General features: G+C 46.1%; 1 protein-coding gene across 1 annotated transcript in view; it reads right to left on the reverse strand.

Moving 5' to 3' along the window:
• Window positions 1-17,500, reverse strand: part of LOC126998889 (serine-rich adhesin for platelets-like) — a 76,728-nt gene that overhangs the window by 8,948 nt on the left and 50,280 nt on the right. Inside the window, exon 2 of the mRNA XM_050861087.1 lies at window positions 6,040-9,661. Within this exon, the coding sequence (XP_050717044.1) occupies window positions 6,040-9,359 (3,320 nt within the window). The 5' untranslated portion in view covers window positions 9,360-9,661. The remainder of the gene's footprint in view (window positions 1-6,039; window positions 9,662-17,500) is intronic.

Genomic DNA, 17,500 nt, shown 5'->3' on the forward strand with positions numbered 1-17,500 from the left:
ACAGGTCAGCCGGAAGGACAAGTCTGCGCCCTCTCCATCAGGCAGCGGCGGCGAGGGCAGGGTTGGAGGGGGAGGGGGTAAGGGGAAGACCTTCACTATGCAAGTCAGTTAGAGTCGCTGGGTATTGCTTACATTAAGATTTACCTTCCTGATGAGAGTTGTCAGTTTCCCAGGGAGCATCACATACACGCACACGCACGCACACACACACACACACACACACACACACACACACACACACACACACACACACACACACACACACACACACACGTAAAACAATCAGTGATACCGAGAGGCGGTGGCTGAATGGGTAGCGTGACGGAGCCGCGTTCAGGATGACGCGAGCTCAATCCCAGCCTGGTGCCACCAAGCTGGGATTTTTCAACCGCCGCCGAGTGGCTTAAAACTACCCACATGCTGTCCAGAAGACCACCTATCAACCCGGACTCTAGATTCTAGGATTAAAGATGAGCTCCGGGAGGGCAGCATAAGCCAATGCAAGATGGCGCCACTATAAACACTCGCCTGCGCCAGAACGGGCTGGGCCGACCACCAGGCCCCACCGGATAGAAGCCTTGGGCCGATCATCAGGATCCACCGGGAAGAAGCCTACCGGCGCAATAGGCCACGATGTAAAAAAAAAAAAAAAAAAAAAAAAAAAAAACCCATCGGTTATAAACTCCCTTCAGCCTGTTATATTTCTTCCCTCCTATGACTTGAACTCTTTGAAGAGGGAAATACCATGGCACCTCTGGAAGTAATGACTTTTTTCGCATCTTCCTCTCTTCTCTTGTTGCTGGCACACTTCGAATGAAATCTGTTTAGCACTTATCCTCCCTTCTCTTGCAGTGGCTTTTAAGGTATACGCTATCAAAATCTCCTTCCTGCTCAGATATTGGCTTCTCTTTGAGCGCCCGCGGCAGGTTGACAGAACGCATCAGACTTCACTGGGAGCGCGGAGTCACATGGTAATGGCCGGTGCGGAGGCCAGGTGTCGGCTATTGGTTGCGCCAGATTCCCGAAATGACAAGAATGTTATTGCGGGTGTCGTCAGAGGCAGGTGACGGCGGCTGAACGCTGGGAGCATCGCGGAGTACATCGGGGCAAATTGGGTCGTTCCGGGGCAAGTTTTTGTGGAGGAGATATTGGGGAGAGGTAGGATTAGGTAAAGTTTGGGTCATATGGTACAGCTGCGCGTGGCTTCGGTGCTCATCTCCGTCTCATTGGTCCTTGAGCCTGTAATGGGAAGGCCAGAAAAATAATCTTCCTTTATTTTGAATTGAATGTTGAAGGAGGAAGATGGGAAAGGGGAAGGAGGAGGAGGAAGAGGAGGAAACATGGAAACATGGAAATGCAGATAACAGAAAGCCTTTAGGCTCATTACGAGATTGCCCGCTCTGGTGATTTAATCTGCTCGACAGTCACTTGGTGCCCGCAGAGCAGATGAAAGCACTTCCGTATTCAATTTACTCCTGTCGCAATGAAATGATGGTCGATTCGATTTTTAAAGGAGTTGATGGTATTCGCATTTACTACTTCTGAGGGAAGATTATTCCAATGTCGGATGACTCGGTCTGAGAAGAAACTCCTGCCAATATCTGTATTACACTGCCTCGCTTGAATATGTAGACCGTTGTTTCTAGTTCTTAAGTTAGACTGTATCTCAAAAAAGTTGGCGTGGTTGACATTGCTGAAGTTCTTCAGGTACTTGAACACCTGTATCATATATCCTCGTAAGCGTTTCTTTTCCAGCGTAAAGAGATCGAGTCGCATGAGTCGTTTTTCATATGGCTGAGCCCTCAGTGGTGGAATCATTTTCATAGCACGTCGCTGAACTCGCTCTAATGATTCTATGTCCTTCCCGTAGCTAGGTGACCAGAACTGTACCGCATACTCAAGGTGAGGTCTTACCATCGATTTATACAAGGACAGTATCACTTCCGACGTCTTATACTCGAAGTTCCTCGAGTTGAATCCAAACATGGTGTTGGTTTTGTTATATGCTGTTTTACAGTGCTTTACATGTTTCAGGTCACTGCTGATGGTGACCCCAAGATCCGATTCCTCCTGCTCGACCTAGTGTGGTTTCCCATGCATGCTGTACGTATGGTTACTGTTTCTGAATCCGAAGTGCATTACTTTACATTTGTCCACGTTGAATGACATTTGCCACTTTTCTGACCACTGAATGATCTGATCAAGGTCCCTTTGGATGGAGGAGGAGGAGGAGGAGGAGGAGGAGGAACTTAATATGGTTTGATGCGCCAATAATGACCAGCGACAGAAACGGCTCCCTGGAGACGCCCTTGCCTGGGAGACGTTCCCTACCGCCGAGACTCTACTGGCTCGGAGCAACAATTTGAAGGCTAACGAGTCTTGTGTTGCCCGACTGTTGCCAAGGTGAGTCCTCTTCTGTCCCTCTTCATGCAGTCAGCCTCCAATTCTTAATCAGCCATCTAGCTTCTATACCTCCTGCAGTCTTCTCGTCCTCTACTCTGACCCCCATTCTATTGTCATAACTGATTGGTACAGGTGAATTTTGTTATCCTTAATAGAGAAAAGAAGCTACTGAACTATAATGATAGCAGCATTCAATTAATTAATGTAAATATAGGTGACACGGTAAAATTAATGACTAAGTAGGAGAGTGGGCGGGCATATATAAGAAAAGCCGCGACTGTAGCTCAGGTGATCTCGAGGTACGGGTCCCACCAGACTATTGCTAAAGCAGCCACTTCTTCACGAATCGATGTTAATACTAGACGGCACTCAGATCTTAGTATTGTCAAGAGGCTAGCATTGGGTGGTGAGGTACTGCAGAAAATAACACAGACAATAATAAAAGGGCTAAAAAACACTCCTATAACTTACATTCCTACCAAAAAGACAACTTAAATCTTCACTAAACTCGATGGCCGCTCTTTTATCGTTTCGGTAATTATCCATCAAGAATTATTCATCCCCTTCACCCTTTTATCTGAGCTAATGAGTGTACATAACTATAATCAGCTGGTAAGGCTTGGTGTTCTCTTGGCCAAAGTGACTGCTTAATTCTCCTCCTCCTCCTCTCTTCCTTTTATCTTTCTCATTCCCGTTCTCTCTCTTCAACATTAAGCTCTTCCTGTTCATTTTCCTCCATGTCATCTCACTGCTTAATATTTTTTTCTTCCTCTCTCCCCTTCCTCTTCATCCACTTGCATTTCCTCTCGTCCTCCTCTCATCTCCTTTCTCGTTCTCATTTATCTTTACTTTTCTTTGTTGTAGTTCTCCTCTTGTCTGTTCCTCCTTCCTGTTTCTCCTTATGGCGTCGCTGCTCCCCTCTCTCATCTGATTTTCCCTTCCCGCTCGTGTTTGCTCCTCTTCCCAATACACACGTGACTGGCCGCGTCCCTTCCCTTCTCACGCTTCTTGGTTTGACACCTCCTCGTCTACCTCTTTGATGATTTTCTGTCTGCCTGTATGTATGTATGTGTCTGTCTGTCTGTGTGTATATGTCTGTCTGTCTGTCTGTGTGCATCTCTCTCTCTCTCTCTCTCTCTCTCTCTCTCTCTCTCTCTCTCTCTCTCTCTCTCTCTCTCTCTCTCTCTCTCCAAAATGTTCCGAGCATGTGTGTGTGTGTGTGTGTGTGTGTGTGTGTGTGTGTGTGTGTGTTTTACGTCTTCGTCTGTAGCGCCGGAAGGCTTTCTTCAGGGGCCTGGTGGTCGGCCCAAGCCCATCATGGCGCAGGCAATTTTTATAGTGGTGCCATTTATGCTTGGCTCATGCTGCTTCCCGGAACTCATTCTTGATTCACTTGGATGGTTTCTTCTAGTCCGGGTTGACGGATGGTCTTCAAGACAGTATGTGGGTAGTCTTAGCCCATTCGGAGGTGACTGAAAAATCCCAGGTAGTATTCGAACCGACGTTGTCCATTGCGCGGTGAATGCGGGGCCCGCACGGTAACCACTCAGCCACCGCCTATCCGTGTGTGTGTGTGTGTGTGTGTGTGTGTGTGTGTGTGTGTGTGTGTGTGTGTGTGTAAAAATGTGCGTCCTGTATCAAATCGGCCTCGCATATGTATTCAAAACGCAGGTCGTGGACCAAAAGGACGACCCTGATAGAGGCTCATTAGTCTGGATTCCCTCCTACAAATTGTATTCTTTTATTCTGTTGCAGTTTCCCCCGAGTCAGAAAAATGTGAGAATAACTTTTGTCGAAAATTCTTTCTTCTCTGCAACTCAGTGTCTTCACCATCTCGAGGTTGCACGCAATTTTACTTTAATGTCTAATTTGTCTTATTTTTTTATTTTGTTAGACACGCTGTAATAAGGACACTTCCGTTGAGTTTTCTTCTTAATTTTCTACTCCCGAATTATCACGAAGATTTTCGAGGACGCTGGGATCTCGCGAGACTTTGTTACGGAATTAATCACACACTTCCTTGCAGATACTTTCTTTAACACTTGCTTATGACACCTTAGCAAAGTAAGGGCACGTTACAATGAAAAGAATAAAAGATGAATTATTTAAAGTAGTTATTTCTTGTGGAATGTGTAAATTCTCGGTTACATTATCGCCCAAGTGTGGTAAACGCGCGAACAAACAACTTTATGAAGAATTTTTGTCGTGAAAATATACTCTTTTTTTAAAGACTGCAAGTCCTCAGGTTTTTGCGTGCGTTTTGTTTTTTTCTTCCATTTTCTTGACACTTCTTCCGTACCTTTTCTTCTGTGGTATTTTCTCTCCTTTTTATTTTGCTGCTGAATCATGAACACTTTGGAGGATGCAAGAATGTGAAATGACCGAGCCTTTGTAATTAACTACCCGTCTTCCCTCATGTACTCCCCTTAGCAGACGCTTATGACACTTTATAATTTTTTGGTATGTAAGAACACTTCGTTGCAGGTCTTTTCCGTTATTTGTCATTATTCATTTTCTTAAATAGTATACAAAATGGCTAAAGTATGAGAAGGAGACACTAGAAAAAAAAATACACTCGTGTGATATTTTTTCTTGGGTCCCGCGGGCAACGTGTGTAAGGCGACGCGGCCGAGCGGGCAGGTGGTGCAGCGACTGATTACCTTCGCAAGAGTGGGGATCGATCTGAGCCGCATTAGTGTCCCATGGGGCGGCGAGGTCTCCCGATACCTAGTAAGCTTGTCGGCTGCCAGATCCATAATGCAGTAGTTACACGCGCGGCGGCAAGGGCGAGACTCCGCGGCGGGTGTTCGCAAACTCGGACAAGTCAGCCGCTGCCAAGTGTGGGAACTCCTGCGTGTTGTCACTAATACATGAGGACGCAGTGAGAAAGAGGGAGGGGAGGGCGAGCTGCGTGGTGGTGCTGGCGATAAGGGATTAGGGTGTATGTTATATGCCTGATGAGAGATAGATAGATAGAGATAGGTATAGACATATAGGTAGATATATACATAGAGATAGATTGACTGATAGATAGATAGATAGACAGATTGATAGATAGATAGATAGATAGATAGATAGATATAGAGAAAGAAAGAAAGAAAGAAAAAATGAATGAATGAATGAATGAATGAATGAATGAGAGAGAGAGAGAGAGAACAACACAAATAGGCAATTGAAGGACAAATAGAGAAAGGCTAAAACAGACATAGAGACACACTAATTGACAGGCACAGGAGCAGCTCCGATCAGGCCAGCAGAGGAATTTCAAGAGATTTTGAAAGTAGCCGACGGACAGACAAGCAGACAAGATGTAAATGGAAAGAGCTCGGCGGGTCTGAAATTTTTTTTTCTATAATTCTGGATTTTCAAAATTTTAGTTTTCTAGCGGTCAATAATTTTCTCCGAGAGAGACTTCATTGATAATCTGGTCGTGTCGCAGCGCCAGCCTCTCGCCTCACGCCCTCCTTTTGACCTACCGCGCCCTCCTCCACCTCACGAACTATTTGCGAAAGTTAGCAATATCATGGGGCACTGAACGTAAGCATCTGAGGAATGCCATGAGGCTGCGGTATGCACTATTTCCTGGAGGTGACCAGAACAGCGTCATGCCTTGTGGGTGGAACATAACACACTCACCTCGTGGCTCCTGAGGCTGCCGGCGGCTCGTCGGGCGTGGTGGGCGTGTGGGCGTCCAACAAAGGCTCATAGGGGACTGCGGGACTCGCCTCGGCCGTCAGTCTGTCCTGAAGGCTGCTCTTTCGGTTTGTGAAGAGGTCCCCCGCTGCCTCCTGCTCGGGGGGACTGAGTGGGGCTCCCAGGTTGGTATGGGACTCCGCCGGCCGTCGTAGTTCTCTTGGTACTTTTCGCGGTGATCTCTGGACGGCGGCCTTTTGTTTGTTGCGTCTGTCATCAGGTGACGAGGAGCTTTTACCTGGATGGCGACGCAGTTGTTCTGCTCTGTGGCGGTGGTGGTGGGCGCCCTCCGTGCTGGCTGGGTGGTAGTGGTGGTGGTGGCGATGGTGGTGGGGTGAGTCGCTCGGCTTTTCCTTTCTTTTCTGGAGGTGTTTGTTTTTCTTTCCTTTATACTGAGAGAGACTTGCATCAGTGGGAAGGGATAATGCAGTAGGGCCCAAAAATATGTCTTCATCTTCTTGAGAAACTTTTCTTCTGGGTAGTCGTGTTTCTGAACTCCTTCGTGAGCTCACCTCACTCAAACTTTGTCTTTGTTCATCCCCGAAGGGAAACAACAAGTCAGTGTTCTTCTTCACTACCATGGCCAGAGCTGTCTGCGTCTCATCAGCCTCTCTGACGGGTGAGAACGCCCCAACCCCCACCGAGGCGCCGAGCTGCACCGGTTGACTCATCATTTGGGTGAGGCTGAACTTTTTGAGCTGGGTCCTCTTGATGCCGAACAGTTCCTCCGTCGGTAGTGACTGCTTGCGGCCTCTCCTGCGAGTGTTGGCCTTGCTCTCCGTTTCATTCTCTTCAAGGGACCGTTGCCGGGGAAGTGTTTGTTTATCTTTCATCAGTTTTCCTTTTGCTGCCTCTTTCAGGGGAAAGATATCCGCTTGAAAATTTTTGAATGTGTCCGCTCCTGGCTTACTATTTTTAATTGTTTCCTTCTCTTCTTGATGGTTCTCGGTAGTATTATTGATACAGGAAGTGTCCTTTGTGTTGTCTTCGTCATTTTTCTTTTCACACGAGCCCTCCTGTTTAACTTGATCCTGCTTGGAAGGAATGGCATGATTTTCTGCGTTATTAGATGAGTCAGAGTCTTGGGAACTCTGCTTCCCTTTGTTTGCGAACTTCAAACGCTCTGCTATCAATAGATCCGTCTCGCTGAGAGTTTTCTTGTATTTCACATACTCTTCTCGATCGAAGTTATCAATTTTTACGTTTAGAATTGGGTCTTTGGGCTCTCCAGGATTAGGAATATATATTTTTTCTAGACTACTCTTTCTACGCTCCTTCAGGCCTGCTTTCCTACTTTCACGCGCTCCTTCCTTCAGGGCTTCTTCATCCTCAGTTGCCAGTGGTGGAATAATTCCGTCCTCTGTGTCGGAAGAGTCCGGCCTCTGAGTAGCAGTGGCTGGCAGGCACGGGGGAGGCAATGGTTCAGTTCTCGGCTTTCTGTTTGGCTTTTGAAGGACAAAGTCTGCTTCTCTAGCGTTGATGTTTTGGTATATTTCAGACTTGAGGCCGTAAGGCGCCGGGTAAAACAGCTCTTCGTGTAGGTTTTCGGGTGTGAAGAGCCTTTGGGTGTAAGCATCCTGCGGAGGGCTCAGGATGCTCATCCAGTCTGGAGATGTCACCATCGACTGCTTCCCGTGAGTCTTGGAGGACCCAGCCCCGTGCGCCATCGATGTCATGGTGTCTAGACTCCGGAGAACACTTTCTGGAGCAAAAACGTCGCATTTAGAAGCCATCTTTTTACTTTGTGTCTGCTGGCCACTACTCGAAGACTGGAGGTTAGAGGGTAAGGATGTTTTCTTTTTTGGTCCTTCCCCTTCCTCAGATGAAGCCCTCGATAGAGGAAGATGACCTAGGCTGCTCGTGCCCGAGGATGTTTCTGAGGCTCTTCTTAAAGGCTGGTGTGGGTTTTTTGAAAGACTTGGTGTGGGTTTAGAAGGTTCCTGGCTCAGTGTAGAAAGACACGCACTAGTTGGACGTGATCTGCAAATGTCCGAGTTTCCCGAACGCTTTGCCGATGACCCGTGATCCAGAGAAAACCTTCTGGGTGGTGAAGGCACCGCGGTGTGGGTCTCCTGCTTGCCGCTGTACTCTGACTCAAACATAGGGTTCATCATGCCCAGAGAGGACTTGCCTGACTGTCTGGGTGCACACGCATGGCTCGTGCCTGGGTTGACACACGCACATTGGCCACGAGAGGTCATAAGGTCGCAGGAATTGGTAAGGAGGCCGCCAGAGGTTGGCTGTTTTCTCACTACTTCTGGGTTGGTGTACCTCCGAGCAGGTCGTGCACGGAGGCATCTCGGATACTCGGGGTTCCTAATCGTCTTTACAGGTTTTGGAGCTCCCAAGGAGTAGGAAGTATCACAGCAGTTTGACGTTTGTTTGCGAAGACTTTCTGGTTCGTTCCTGGAGACTAGGCTAAAGGGTTTGATACAAGTCCTCCCATTGTCTCCTAAAAGGTACGATTTGCTGAAGACACTCCCGTCTAACATGTCGTCTCCTCCTTCAGGCAAACTAAAGAGCCCAGTTTCTTCAGTGCCTCTCATAGGCTTCCCGACGACGCCGCAGGGTGACGAAAAAGGACCGCACTGAAAGGGTTGGCTGCACGATACCAGCAAGGAAGAGTGGAGCGGCCTGAGATTAAAGGCAGGGGAATAATAAGTGCCTCTCATGGGGCGGGAACACGAGCCCCCGTTGGGGATATCCGGCTGCTTGCCAGCTTGCCACGCTGACCTATCACCGCCAGACTGATCGGGTTGGAGATCAAGCCGAAAGACTTCAGGCTTCTCTGTTATGCAGGCGGTCATGTCTGTGTCTTCTTTATCACTCTTCTCAGCATTACAAGGAGTGTCCTCTTTTTCCCCTTGACTGGGTGCATCGCCAGATGGAGGACAAGGCGATGGCCTACGCTCTAAGTTTCCTTCGCCCAAAGATAGAGGACGACTCTCTCCCTCTTCTCTCAAATGGCCGGCCACTGCTGCTTCAGGAGTGTCTTTTTCAGACTCACTTTCCGTGGCCGAAACCTGAACAGGAGACTTCAGTGTGTCAAACTCATCTAAGTCTTCTCCATTACCTGAATCTGGAGACACTTCACTAAGCCTTCTATGTCCTTGTTTGCTAGAGGCTGTAGTGGTAGTGGTGGTAGTGGTAGTGATTGTGCTGATAATGATGGTGGTGGTGGTGGTGGCACCGGCAGGGGTGGACGGCGACAGAGGGAGAGAAGTGGGTCCAGCAGGGCAAAGAGCACACGAGACCTCCATCATGGCCTCCGAAAGACCATCATCGTTATTGACATTCCCATCGCCTAAATCTTGACATATAACCAATTACCACGGTTTCAATAGGCTCATTCAGACCTTGTAGCTGCCTCACTACGATGGTCGGTACTGATGGTGGCCTGCTGCCCGACACGGAGTTTTCTCACAGCGGTGGCGCCGCACCATGGACACTCGGCTGATCCCTGGCACAGGGCTGGCTGGTAATGTCTGCCTCCCTGTGTCGCTGCCCCCTTCTTGGCTGAGGAAGCAGTGTTCTTCAGGAAGCTGATTCTTTGCGTCGACCACACCTGCAACGTCAAAAAATGTAATATTAATCCTCTTTCCTCATTTACTTCTATTAGATATCTACTGGTGCATGGCAAGTAGAAACTGAAGCAAATATTTAAGTTCCTTGTTCTGTCTCCACTCCCCTCAACACCTAACCCATCATGACATTCCAATCTTTTCATTTCAATACTACGTTTTCCCCTTCCACCGATTTTTACACAGATTTTTTTAATTTAAGTATTTTTATCTGCCCCCCGCCGCTTTCTCTTTCCCTTACATCACCCAGAGCTACCTTTCCCCAATTTTCCCTTCTCTTATTTCATTCGACGGGTGCTTCCTCATTCCTGCGCCCTACACCATTTATTTCCCTCGCCCTTCCCGCACTCATGGCGCGCCTCCCCTCCCTCGTATTCCTCCCATCACTTTTACACCAGACATCGCTTCCGCACATTCCAGCATTCCTCTACATGGCTTTATATTTTTAATTCGCGTATTTCTTTAAGCACAGCAATAAAACCATCATCGTGAGAATCTTTACATCACCTCCATGACACGCAGACAACAACAACAACAACAACAACAACAACAACAACATCAACAACAACAACAACAACAACAACAACAACAACAACAACAACAACAACAAACCTCCACCCAGCTACTCGTTGTCGTATACATGTTCTTTCTCTTCTTTCTTTCTTTTTATCCTTCTTTCTTTCTTTCTGTCTTCATTCTTTTTTCCTTCTCTTTTTTTTTTCCCTTTTCACCATGTATCATCACCATTTCCCCTTTTTTTACCTTACTTTTATCCACCTCCCCTTCCTCCTCCTCTTTGATCTCCTTCTGCTTCCCTTCCTTCTCCTCCCTTTCTTTCCCTTTATCCACCTTCCTTTCTTGCTCCTCTCGTCCTCCTCTTTCCCTTCCTCCTTCTCCCTTTCCTTTTACTTATCGACCTCCCCTTCTTGCTCCTCTCTCCTTACTCCCCCGTCCTTTTTCTCCCTCTTCTTCTTTCTCTTCATTCACCTCCCCTTCTTGTTCCTCTCGTCCTCCTTCCCTTCCTTCTCATCCCTCTTCTTCTTTCAATTTATCCACCTCCCCTTTCTTCTCTCGTCCTCCTCCTTCCTTTCATTTTCCTCCTCTTCCTACTCTTTATCCACCTTCTCCTCCTCCTCCTCCTGCTCCTGTAGCGGTTCAAGGTTTTGCTGCGTGCCGGGCTCAGGTGGGCTCACTTTTTGCCATCCTCCTGAGTGCACAGCTGCATGTTTCAGACTCGCGTGCCGCTGCCTTCGTGGCTCGTGTGAATGCCATCAGGTGCTAGGTCTTCTTCCTCCCCTGCTTCTTTTCCTTTCTTCCTCCTCCTCTTCCGCTTTTTCGTCGTCGTTCTTCTGGTTCTGCGTTTGGTTCTTTTTCTCTTTTTTTCTTCTTTTTCTTTTCTTGTTTTTTCTTGTTCTTGTTCTTGTTTTCTTGTTGTTGTTCTTGTTCTTGTTCGTGATATTCATGTCCTTCTTCTTCTTCTTCTTCTTCTTCTTCTTCTTCTTCTTCTTTTCCTTCTTTTTCTTCTTCTTGTATTTGTTCTTGTTCTTCTTTTTCTTCTTGGTGCTCCTCATCTTCGTTCATTTCTCCTCCTCCTCCTCCTCCTCCTCCTCCTCCTCCTCTTCCTCCTTGTGACAGATGGTGGATACTCGCCCATTCCACCTCCATGTTTTTTTGTCCCTGCCATGGTATAAAAACAAAGCTTGTCCAGACGCTTCAGAAAGAAAGAAAGAAAGAAAAGAGGAAAAATACACCCTGACAATTTACGTTAGTAGTTACCATGGCCAGTAAAAAAAAAGCAAATAAAACTAAAAACGTAAGAGGACCTTTTTTTTTTTTTTTGGTGTCGGCAATGCAATTTTTTTTTAGGGGGAAAGTGTTCTTGTGTTGTGTTTCTTAATTTTCAAAAGTGCTTCCTTGCCTTGGTGTGTCGGGTCAGTCGTGTCGCGTTCCTGTGTAAGTGTCACCGAGGGACCGCCCTACGCCTCTCTCTTTCCCCTAACATCTTCTCCTCCTCCTCCTCCTCCTCCTCTTCCTGCTATTGCTTGCCCCTCTCTGCCGCCTCGTCCTTCTCTTCGCTCTATTTTTCCTCTGCAATACCTCCTCCTTTTCCTGCTTCCCGTCTTCCTTCTCCTTCTTCTCCTCCTCCTTCTTTTTCTTGCCTTGCCTTTTCTCTTTTTCCTCTTCCTCCTCCTCCTTCCGTGGTTCAGAATAGGAGGAAAGGAGAGTGTGTACCGCAGGGCTGGTCGAGGCATAGTGACGGGGCTCCAGGGAACGTGTGTGTGTGTGTGTGTGTGTGTGTGTGTGTGTGTGTGTGTGTGTGTGTGTGTGTGTGTGTGTGTGTGCGCGCGTCAGGTGGATGGGTTGGTTGATGCACTGAAGTTTTTTTTTCCGAGCGTGAATCAAGCGTTGCATCAGTAATTCATTCCCGAGCAGGTAAAGCGCCTACGAGGTGATTTACGAGGTTGAGCTGATAATCCGCTTGAAAAATACATGCTAAAACTCTTCCACGCTCACTTGATTCCTGTCGTTTGCACGTCGACTAATAACATGGTATTAGTAGTCGGAGAGTGGCAGTGATGTAACAATTACAAATGAAAGACGCGTGTGTCAGCATGCCATCGGTGTGTTCAGTAATTTTGTAGCAGGAAATCTAAAGCTTGGTGAAGCACACGGCCGTACACCGACTGGAACTTAACAACTTTCCCTGTATTGTCATGTGACCGCGAGTTTGAGATGTGGATATTGATCTTGTAAAATCCGTTTCTTCGTGCCGGCAGCTGGGAGTCTCGGCGGGGCTCGGCGGGGCTCGGGGCTTGGCGGGGCTTAGACAGTCTTCGCATCCTCGTTGGGACCGAAGCGGACGATAAGGTTTACACGGATCTCCGGCGCCGTTGTAAATACATGTGTATTAAAAGGGAGGAACAAGGATAGTGTTGCGATGAAATGCAAATACATTGCATTAAAAATCAAGTAAAATATGCAATTAAAATGCACCCCAGATAACTTCGGTTTTACATGACATGCAGACACATTTGAGGGATGTGTAATATATGCTAATTATTCTGAATAGTTGATCAAACAATAATTAAATGAAATGCAGGGAGAGAGTACGGAGTGAAGAACACTAAAAAAGGGTCTGATGGAGGGATAACGCGACGGAACGAAAGGGGAATATATATAAAATTAATAAGATGATCTAGGTGACGTGCGACGAGACGAGATGACGATGAAGATGGACTGGGGCGAATAATTGAACAAAACAAAATATAGAAATATGATTGGTGGAGAGGGAGATAAGCGAATGAAACTGAGATGAGTAACAAGAAATAGTAAAAATAAATGCTCTGCTATTCCTGAAAGATGGGGAAGGCTCAGACTGACCCACTTGAACACCCTTGCTTCTGGGAGTGGCGCGGAGGGATGCGTTTGACAGGTGTGAATATGAAGTGTGCCGGCGTGGCGAAAGAACGGTGGGGAAGGGAAGGACGAGGAAGAAGCGAACATTTATAGGTGCATGCCTCTACCTTTCGTGGACGTTCTGATGCGATGAATGAAATGCGTATGGTGTGGCGGCATGGCAAGGGTGTGAGAGGGGAGAAGAGTGCGAGAACGAGCGCGTGCATGGAAATGACTCACACGTAGACTTTCGGGGTTGAAGCGAGGCGAGAAAAGCGACAGCCCAAGTAGCAAAGACGCCCAAGTGAGAGGAGTGGCCGCTTTTTCGGTTTGTCCAAGGGAGGGAAGTACAAGTAGGAGTTATTGGAAACGTTTATTTGCACATCAGACTTTCGTAGGCGTATTGTGGGTGATGCAAGACGGAGAAGGTGTCCGTGGGAACTCATGTAACAGACGCCCGAGTGAGGAAGGCGGACGTTTTGTGGGATAGTGTATTCATAGGTCTGCATCAGCAGGGGATAACTGTGAAAAGAAGAGGACTGTGATGAAGGCGGCGGCGATGTGTCGTTTGGCACTTTCAGGTGTTCATGTCACCTCCCGTCATGTCATGAGTCTATCACCGTGCCGCACCTCACCTATCGTGCGGATGGCCTTCGATCTCCTCTTGCCGACTCCATCCATCACAGAGTGTAAGTTTAAATCAGAAGCCGGGCCATATTTTCAAGTTGTGGGATGTTGTTAGGTTCAATAAAAGGACAAGTAGAAAGGAAAAAAATAATGGAGAACGTGACGTCTGGCCGGTCATCATGTTTCGTCCCTCAAGTCAACAAACTCGTTAAAACGAATGGAAAGTCCTTATTGTGGAGCCGACGAGGGCCATCTGGGGCCGCTTTCTCGGTGTCCAGCAGACCGAGGAATTGAGAGAATTTCTTGCCGGACGGTGGAAGGAGGAGACCGACCCCGGAAGAGGGTGTATATATATATATATATATATATATATATATATATATATATATATATATATATATATATATATATATATATATATATATATATCTATATATATATATCTATATATATATACACACACACACACACACACACACACAGGTTATTAGCAGCATGTGTCACTTGACGGTCCCGCTTGATGGTCACGCTCCGCCAGTCAAAGCCGCAGCAGAACAACGTCTTCCTTTTAGCCGCCCAGACGCTAACATTTGCCCGCCACCTGCCGCGCACATCCACATGCGTGTTGCCTTCATTACTTCCCTCCGTCATCATCATCATTTCCTTCTTTACTGAGCCAGAGGAAGTTAAAAAAATGTCAGTGCGAGTTAACTGTATCACAGTTAGTATATCTATAGTTGACGTCTTTCACCTTCAGATTTATACATTTTTTTTTTCAGTGACAACATCTGCTTCGAATCATTAAGGCCCAAACTCCTAGCTGAATCATATATAATTAGTTTTTCATTGAGTTCCTATCTCGAATTTAGGGCTCGCTTTATATACACATTAACTATTTTGCGTCGTGCGAGGGATGGTCGGGTAGGGCGGGTGGTGCTGCCCCCTGGTGAGGTGTAGGGGCGGCACGCGAGTCAGTTGACACAGGGAAGCGAGGGAGAGAGGCAATGGGATGCAGGAGGGGAGGACTTTTATAGACAGACCCTGCACCGGCGAATACGAGAGAGGGAGAGGCGGAAGGGGCACGAGAGAGAGAGAGAGAGAGAGAGAGAGAGAGAGAGAGAGAGAAGAGAAGAGAAGAGCGATAGAGAGACGGTAGATTTGCACAGCCTGACGAGGGATCATGATGTAAAGAGAGGATCATGTTACAGCCATGTTTATTCCCAGCGTTAAGGGTCATTCATATCGGTACAACCTTTTCTTTATTATTATTACTATTATCTTATGGAGTGAAAAAGAGCAGAAGAGAGGGAACGAGAGAAGAGAAGAGTGCAAAGTGACAAGAGATATTCACCCAGTGTATAAAACAAGAGAAAAAACGGACATCACACACAAAAAAGAAAGAAAAAATGGACTAAACACACAAAAAAGAATAAAAAACAAACAAAAAATAAAGAAAAAACACACAAAACAAAAAATAAGTAGCAAAAAAACGGACAAAAGACACAAAACAAGAAAAAAAACAGGACAGAGCACCAAAAAGAAAGAAAAAAACTGACAAAACGCACACAGAAAATAAAAAAAACGGACACAACAAAAAAAGAAAAAGATGAACAAAACGAAAAAAATAAAGAAAAAAATGGACCAAACACACACAAAAAAAAAACAAGAAAAGACGGACCAAACTCACACACACAAAAAACGGACAAAACACACAGCATAAGAAGAAAACGAACAAAACGCACATAAAAAAAAAAAACACGACGCTTAACAGATTCATCCATTCCCGCCGTCAGCCACTTCCTGTTCCCTTTGATGTTATTTTCGCCGCCGCGTCGCCAAGGAAGACAAATAGCGAGCCAACGCGTTTCTTGTCTCGTGAATGTTGTTGTTCCCGCGGCGACTCAGCATCCATCAAAGGTCCAGGTGGTGGGCCTTTTTGTCTGGCCGTTTATCTATTTATTTTTCGGTGAGGAGGAGGAAAAAGAGGAAGAGGAGGAGGAGGAGGAGGAGAAGGAGGAAGAGGAGGAGGAGGAGAAGGAGGAGGAGGAACGTTTTAACTCTTATTAGTTCTCGTAGATTATATTATACTTCTGTTTCTGTTCTAATTACGGTATGTTTTCTAATGTTGTTTAAAACTTGCTGCTCATCTTATCGCTTGGTATTTTTTTTATTCTTCATTTCATTATTTCTTCTTATGCTTTATTCTTCATGACGTTCTTTCGTGTCATTTTCTTTTCTCTTTTCTATTCTTTTTTTTTTCATATCTGTCACAATCCTCTTTTTTGCCCTTCTTTCCCCTACCTACCATTCATTTCATTACTGTTTTTTTTTTATTTATTTTGCATTTCATCCTTTCTTGTGATACTGTATGTTATTTTGACGTTCTGATCTGCATTTTGCGATTCTCTTTTCGTTTTGTTTTCCTTTTTTTCATGTATGTATCACACTCCTCATTTTTTTGGCCTTCCTTCCCCTTCCTACCAGTGCTTTCACATATTCCTTTTTGAGCGGCTAGTGTCTAAAATGTCTTCTTTTTAATTATTTCTCCCTTTCCGTCTTTCTCTCCCTCTGAGTTTTTTTTTTCCAAGGACAATGGACTAACTAATTTTCTCTGTCTCTGGTCTTGTCCACCCACACATCCCCATCGTTATCCTAGGTTCGTTTTTATTTCCTTCGCTCGTTAACCTTCCAGCTCTTACCGATATCTCGCGTCTCCTTCTGTTCCTGCCATTGCTTTCCCTGCTGCACTCATACTCAGCCGGTTTTTTTTCTTTTCCACGCTGCTTCTTCAGTTTCTTTCTTCTCTTTCTTCCCTTTCCTTTTTCTTGTGTACGTTTCCAAGTTTCCGATGCTAAATTGCCGTTTTTTTGTCTGTTTTTATGTATGCTTGTTTTTTTTTTGGTGTGTATGTGTCTGTGTTTCTCTATTCCTGTCCGGTTGCCTGTCATTCTCTCTCTCTCTCTCTCTCTCTCTCTCTCTCTCTCTCTCTCTCTCTCTCTCTCTCTCTCTCTCTCTCTCTCTCTCTCTCTCTCTCTCTCTCTCTCTCTCTCTCTCTCTCTCTCTCTCTCTCTCTCTCTCTCTTTTCGCCCCTCTTTCCTCTCTTCCCTCTTTTCGTACAGTCTTTCTTTTCCTCACTTCCTCCCCCTTTCCGTCCCGCTTTTTCTTTTTCGTCCTGTGTCCCTCCTCTTCCTTTCCTCTTTGTCTATTGTGTGCATTGCGGCGGAGATTGGTATTTCCACGCGGTTGACAAAAGGAATGACTTTGTTGTTGCCTGAAGTTGTAATAATAACTGAGAATTTCATATATGTTTTTTTCTCTGTCTGTGTTTTTATCTGCTGCTTTCTCTGTTTCTGCGTCTCTGTTCGTGTTTTGTTAATTTGTCTGTCTGTCTGTCTCTGTCTCTGTCTCTCTCGGTCAGTCTCTGTCTCTATCAGCTTCTAGGAATATATGTATACCTTTTATATATTCTTTTTTGTTGGTCGGACGTTATCTTTTTTAGAGGAAAACTGATTTATACTCCTTTTTCTCTCCGCCTTTTCAGTTTTCTCCTCCGTTATCCAAAGTAACTCTAGGCAAACGCGGTTACCCTCCCTCGACCCGGCAACTCAACCCAACTTTCTTTTTGAAATATTTTGCGGGTTTTGAACTCCGTTAAAGCGTTCAGTGCAGCAAGCGACCAGACGAAGACTTTGTTGTTGTGCTGCGTGGGCCGCCTGCACACACACACACACACACACACACACACACACACACACACACACACACACACACACACACACACACACACACACACACACACA

This window comes from Eriocheir sinensis, chromosome 15, assembly GCF_024679095.1.
Source record: "Eriocheir sinensis breed Jianghai 21 chromosome 15, ASM2467909v1, whole genome shotgun sequence".
Lineage (NCBI taxonomy): Eukaryota > Metazoa > Arthropoda > Malacostraca > Decapoda > Varunidae > Eriocheir > Eriocheir sinensis.